This window comes from Notothenia coriiceps, unplaced genomic scaffold, assembly GCF_000735185.1.
Source record: "Notothenia coriiceps isolate Sejong01 unplaced genomic scaffold, NC01 NC01_scaffold00019475, whole genome shotgun sequence".
Taxonomy (NCBI): Eukaryota; Metazoa; Chordata; class Actinopteri; order Perciformes; family Nototheniidae; genus Notothenia; species Notothenia coriiceps.
The window spans coordinates 7,317-13,604 of record NW_011352176.1 but is presented as its reverse complement, the minus strand read 5'-3'; the positions used below and the strand labels follow the sequence as shown (position 1 = coordinate 13,604).

The 6,288-nt window shown below is 43.8% G+C and overlaps 1 protein-coding gene across 1 annotated transcript; it reads left to right on the top strand.

Annotated features, from left to right (window-relative positions):
• The first annotated feature begins 159 nt into the window (after positions 1-159).
• Positions 160-2,458, top strand: LOC104952061 (mitochondrial import receptor subunit TOM20 homolog). Its single transcript, XM_010778817.1, has 6 exons — positions 160-334; positions 664-710; positions 802-883; positions 1,158-1,300; positions 1,559-1,629; positions 1,919-2,458. The coding sequence occupies exons 1-5, from the start codon at positions 211-213 to the stop codon at positions 1,601-1,603; spliced, it is 441 nt and encodes a 146-aa protein (XP_010777119.1). The 5' UTR covers positions 160-210; the 3' UTR covers positions 1,604-1,629; positions 1,919-2,458.
• Positions 2,459-6,288: the final 3,830 nt, after the last annotated feature.

Genomic DNA, 6,288 nt, shown 5'->3' with positions numbered 1-6,288 from the left:
TAAGACTTAAAGCTCTCGGTTTTTTTAAGGCCTTAAGTGGCTTTTGATGATTAAAAGTTAAAACACATTTTCCTTTTTTTATAGTTGGGCATTGCCATTTTTAACCGGAAGCTAAATGTAACTATAACTGCGTCATGGTGGACGCACTTCCTCTCAGCTCTTCCTCTCAGCTCTTCCTCACCAGCGTGCCTCGCCTCAATAGTCTCAGATATGGCGAGCGGTCGGACGGGTGCAGTTGTGGCCGGGGTGTGTGGGGGTCTTTTCGTCGCATATTGTATTTATTTTGACAGAAAACGGCGGAGTGACCCTGGCTTCAAAGAAAAAATACGTGAACGTAAGTTTTTGAGCTAGAAGGAGCAGAGAAAGGTAGCTGAGTGCACACAGGCAACATGTAGCATAGCACATTAGCCTTAATGTGGCAAACAAGCCACGAGGAACATGTTTTTAATAGACAAAACGCTATGATGTGTTTTTAAAATGTAGTGGTTGTAGTGTAGAGACTAATTACGTTTAATGCTAACTTACTTGTCTCAGGTAGTAAGTCTTAGGTTAGATAACTCGTGCATAGAAACATGCGGTAGCTAACAGCTTAGCTTAACCACGTGCTTTTGATTTGTAAGCACAGTTAACATACATCGATCTAAAGCTATCTTTGTCTCGCAGGTAGAAGAAAACAAAATGTTTCTAGTGACAAGTCTGGACTGGCAAGGGTAGGACAACTTATTTTTTAGATTTGTGTGTGTTAATTTGCTTAAATGGGCATTTTTTTTAAACTTGTGTTTTTGTTTTTTCACTTTGAAGCTACCTGACCTGAAGGATGCAGAAGCTGTTCAGAAATTCTTTCTGGAGGAAATCCAGCTTGGAGAGGAGCTCCTTTCACAAGGTAAGCCACTTGTCTGTTCAGTTTATAAGCTATGTTTCTGTGCCTGATACACCCGTACATAAAATTAAAAAACATAAATCTTTCAGGGACACAATTTGTGCAGCACTATATGTCTCCATGTAGTTATAGTACTTCTGCTAAATTGTCTATTCTACATTTCCATCAGGCAAGTGGCTACTTAAGCCATCTAAAACGTAACGTTTTTTTTTATACATACGCCGACCCCAGTTGTATTTCTCATACATTTCTAAACCTTATTTAAACCTACTTCCAGGTGACTTTGAGAAAGGCGTAGACCACCTGACGAATGCGATTGCAGTTTGTGGTCAACCTCAGCAGCTGCTTCAGGTGCTCCAGCAGACGCTGCCACCTCCAGTCTTCCAAATGCTGCTCACCAAACTGCCCACCATCAGCCAGGTAAGGGTTTCCTGCATCTCCTATTCAAAAAGATTTAATTTGTATTTCTTGCAACGCATCCTTACTAAACCCCCTGGTTGCATTTGTGGTCTCTGGGACAAGAAAGGGTGCAATATAAACCTTAGATTCCAAAGCTGAGAGCCATGTGTCAGTAGCTCTTAGTTATTTCACCTCTAAGACAAATGCCAGCATTACCAAAAAAATGAGTGCCATAAACTTAATGGCATAACCTCTGAAATGTTTTTTTCTGTTTTTCAGCGTATTATCAACTCTCAGCCTTTATCAGAAGATGACGTTGAATGAATGTGTTCTCGATGGAAGTCTGCTAGGTATGCGTTTCCGGCTACACTTTAATTAAAAATGTGTTTTATTTGTTGTTTCTAAGACGCATCCTTAATAAACCCCCTGGTTGCTTTTTGTGGTCTCTGGGACAAGAAAGGGTGCAAGATAAACCTTAGAATCCAAAGCTGAGAGACAAGTGTCAGTAGCTCTTGGTTATTTCACCTCTAAGACAAATGCTAATATGTTTGTTAATTTTCTGTGAGAAAGTTGTACACACATTTAGCTGTTAATAATGAATGAATGCTATATACTCAAAGATGTTTCTCTTTTTTTCAGTGATCATCAGCTCTCCGTCTGTAACAAAGATTAAGTTGAATGAATGTGTGCACTTGCGTGTGAGATTACTCAGATGTTCTGACTACTTCATACTGATGTTTGTGCACTGTTTGGGGCGTGTGACTGCAGTTGTGAGTGATTATGGCTGAGCTAGACCTTTGGACAGCAGGTGAATGATCACTCTTTTATCATGGCACTCCGAGGTGAGATAAGCCTGCAGGGTGATGTTTGTAGGAGTGGTGAAACACATTCCATCTTATCTTGTTCCCACCAGATCTCATGTTTTCTATCATTCTATTAATTAATGTGCTTTATTCTGCTGGTATGTTATGTGCTTAATAAAGAAAACCACATATGTAAATACATTGTTACTTATTGCTGTGCACTTACTCTACATGTGAAGTGTTTAAGAGTGCCTTCACTAAACTCAACACTTTTTTTGTGCACTATTTAGTTGTCGAATAATTTTATTTTTATATTTCAGTCTTGCATCTCTGATATTTTTGTGTGTAAAATCCTACAATAAACAAATGAAAACACTCTTAAGTTTCTGAGTTTCCATTCACCACAAGATGGCAGTAGCAATGCACAGGAGAATTTACAGCATTTTCCAATGTGGATTATGGTCACTTTCTATCCGTCTGGAAGTCATTTAGCAGTTTAGTGAGTGTTATGTGCAGAAGGAAAGGACAACTATTCTTCTGGATTTAAAAATAAATTCTTAGACTAACACATTTTTACTCGTATGGAGGATGGTGTTGAATACAATAGAATGGGTCTAAATGGCTAGGATCCATAAATCTATTGTAAGTACCATAAAACATTGCGTCCTGACCTTCAGAGTGTTAATGAAATGCAAACACAGCCAGAACGAGGCAGTTTACCTCTTGCGAGTACAGTTTCCGTTTCATGCCAGCATGGTGAAATATGAGTTTTGTGCGAGAATATTTAGCCACGGTGTCTTTATTGTGAATGGCTTTATTGTCTGTTCAAGAGAGCGAGAGTGGAGCAGCTTGTAGGGGAAGGGAGTAGGTCTGGTTGAAAGTGTGTCTTTTGGAAGACAAATGGAGCTATAATTATTTTTATCCCTGTCTGCAGCTATTTTTCTAAGAGGCTCTAGCCACAGAAACCGGGGCCTGCAGGTTGCCAGGAAACAAGCGTAGGGGGAAATCGTTTTTCTACATTAGGAATGAAAATTGAACGGCGGCCCAGAAATGTCGAGTGAAGACTAAATGGTAGACGGTGTTCTGTTTCCATGAACTCATGTGCTCACTGCAAGTCTTTCTCTTCGGCGCTCCTGCTATTTTGCCATTCGGTGAAAAAGGAGAAGGCCTGTCTAGAGTAGTCTGGCATTGGAGTGAGTGTGCAGAAGAAGTGACTCGTTAATATGTCCTTTGGGGAGTGCAGAGGAGAAAAATAACACTGTAGTTTGAGCTGGGGGTGGGGAGTTCAGACCCCTGCACAACCCCCTCCCTCCTGCAAATAAACACATGTGTTTCTCAATGTCGAGGAAGGCTGTTCCAGAGCCACTATTTCAAGCATACTACGTAATCGAGTGCCGCCGAAGGACTGTTCCAATGTCCAGCATACTTGGAATTCTACCGAGGCCGGCGTACTTCGTAGCGAGAAATTTCGAGGCTGCACATGTGTAGACTGCGCGGTCTTACAATCTCCACAATGCTTTGCGCACGGACCAATTTCAAAATCTTTGGCAGAAATCGCGCTCCATTTAAGGCGGGGCCTCGCATATGACGCACACCTGTTAGACTGTTCCACAATTCTTCGTTTTCCGAGGCTAGGAAGGATTCTTGCCTCGCTTCTGAAGCAAGTGACTCGAAAGACATGTGCTACAAGCGTCCTCGACATTGAGAGACACCCAGTGACTGCATGAACACACACTCTGCCCCTGAGCTGAGACGCACTACAGGTATGATATGCTCTGATTGCATGCCAATATGAAGGGGCCTTGACATAAACCCATGACACTGTTTAAATTCAGGATGACACAGCAAATATTTAAAAAACAAACCCTGCTCTGTGTCCTTAATCCTGAGTAGGAAATGAATGCAATCAACAAGGTGTTGGTTGTAATTCCGTTAGTTTAATTATTTTTAATTGCATTTCTGCTCTACTTGAGTCTGAATGAATTGGTTATGAATCAGCTCTTCATATCGGATGAAGCAGGGGCAGGGAGATGAAGAAACTCCCTCTTGTTGTGCAGTAGGGGGAAGTGTTGCTCCAGGCAGGGTGAGCAGACTAGTGAAGAACAACTGAATGGAGAGAGCACAACAGCTCCAGTTGACAGCAATAACAATGGCTGTGCCTGAAGCACAGAGACCATGTGCTCGGGAGGGGTGATTTTTGGCTGTTTGTAATCCTTTTATTTTTCTAATGTGCTCACAATCACAGACTGTTTCTTCATTACAGGCGCAGGAAATTATTGAAGTCGACATTAAAATCCCAGGATAAGGTCGAGCAAAACAGTCAGACTGCCGAGTGTAATTTGTTTGCATGGATGCCGAACGTATGTCAAACGTTGTATTGGGAATATTGTAATCACTTGAGCTCCACAACTCATTACCGGAAATCCTGTCAACAAATTACCCTCAGCAGTAATCACCTTCACTGTGTTATTCCAGTTTGCGAGTTTGAATGTCAAAGCTTGATTACTGCTCTGAATGCCATACATGCACAGATAGGCTGGGTGGAGATGTCTGATTATGTAGGAGCAGCTGTGTTTGGGAGTTTTAAAGCAGCCAGAAATAACTCTGTTGTATGCGGTTGCTATGGCAGCTTCACGTAGCTCTGCAAAGCTACACAATGCTGCACCATTGGAGAGTGTACGAGCAGTAACCTCACAGGGAGGTATTTGCTGCTGATCACTGACTGTTTGGTGGAGGCGTGCAAAGAAGCCTGGATGTGCTCCTGCGTCTTTGTTTAGGAACATGTTTTTCCCAGCAACCCGATGCCCTGTTTCTGATGTCACTGCTGGTGTGGCAGAGTCTGCAGCCTACTGTACGTTGTCATGGAGGGGGCAGAAATACGAGACATGTCCATGCTGTGCCAGGCTGCTATAATAAAGATGGCTTTCCTCTGCACTGCCACTTGTGTGCACGGCAGCAACACGGTATATTAATTACCAACTGCCTTCTCCTCTGTGTTATTCACCAGTGAGGGAATGAAGGAGAGAGAAAATTCCAAGGCACGTCCTTAAAATAAAGCAGCACTGTACGTGCTCGGAGTGTTAACTTCCACACAGATGACCCATTTTTCCATCTCAAAGGGTCTGCGGATGGGTGGAAAAAAAGAGTGGGGGTGGGAGCCAATCATGTGAATCTAAAGCAGGCTACAAATCCTGCCGGATTTCTCTTCTTCTGTGGGGCCGTGTCTTTACTGTCAACTGTTTTTCCATCCCTCTGGTTCTCCTGCTGCCCTTCCTCCATGCAGGTTTCTGCCCTCCTCCATGTGTAAATCCAGCCTGTCTATTCATCTCGGTTGTTTACATTCCCAGTGAGTGTGAGCTGCAGGGTGTGGACAGCCAACCCCCCCTTCCACCCAACACTCTCTAATGCCATCCTGCCCCCCCACCCTGCCTCCACCTATCTCCTCATCACTAGATCCCTGATAAGGCGGAAATTCAATAGCACTGCATGAGAGTGCATCACATGACCCGTCTGTGAATTCCTGTTTACGTTGCGTGTTTTTTTTTTTTTATATTTCGGTCTGGTTACAAGCCTTGTTTTGGAGCTGGATTTGTCATGAAGGGGAGACAAAGAGGATAACAGCAGCAGTGCCGCATGGGAGAAGAAGACACAAATATATCTCTCAGCATCAGTTCTCGTCCTGTCATCTGTCATCAGCATTATCTGTGCAATCTAGGCTAGGAGTGAAACTAGAAGAGGGAAGTGACACGTACGCTGAGCAGCAGGGTGAGGAAAGGGTTAACTGAGCAGACTGTGTGCACAGTTATTTTTTTCCCCCCCCTCTCTCTCTCTGATCTGCCTTCCTGTCTCACAGTGCAGTGGCTTTGAAAATCATGAGAGAGGCAGACAGGCTTGTTTTGCATACTGTAGGTCTCCTGCATTGACTTGTAGCAAATCCCTGCCCTCAGGAGGCATGTCAGGGGGGATTAATGGGAGGGCGCGGACCTCACAGAGTTTCCCATTGTCGCAGTCCAGTCCTGCACTGTGTTTTCATCCCGCAGAGTGAGAAAAGATAGAGCAGGTGGGGCAGTGCTGGTGGAGGGAGGGTCCAGCCTGTGTGTGTGTCAGTGCTCGGGGGAGAGGAGAGTAGTGGTGGGGGGGGGTTGTATACAGTGGTGTTATTTCCCTCTGCCCTGATCCTTTTGAGCTGAGCTGAAAGAAGGGGGG

What these genes read in the sequence shown, in the direction of transcription:
- LOC104952061 (XM_010778817.1), top strand. Translation starts at nt 211, where the DNA reads ATGGCGAGCGGTCGGACGGGTGCAGTTGTGGCCGGGGTGTGTGGGGGT. An exon ending in ACAAGTCTGGACTGGCAAGG is followed by an intron (nt 711 to 801) that starts GTAGGACAACTT and finishes TTCACTTTGAAG; the next exon opens with CTACCTGACCTGAAGGATGC. An exon ending in AGAGGAGCTCCTTTCACAAG is followed by an intron (nt 884 to 1,157) that starts GTAAGCCACTTG and finishes ACCTACTTCCAG; the next exon opens with GTGACTTTGAGAAAGGCGTA.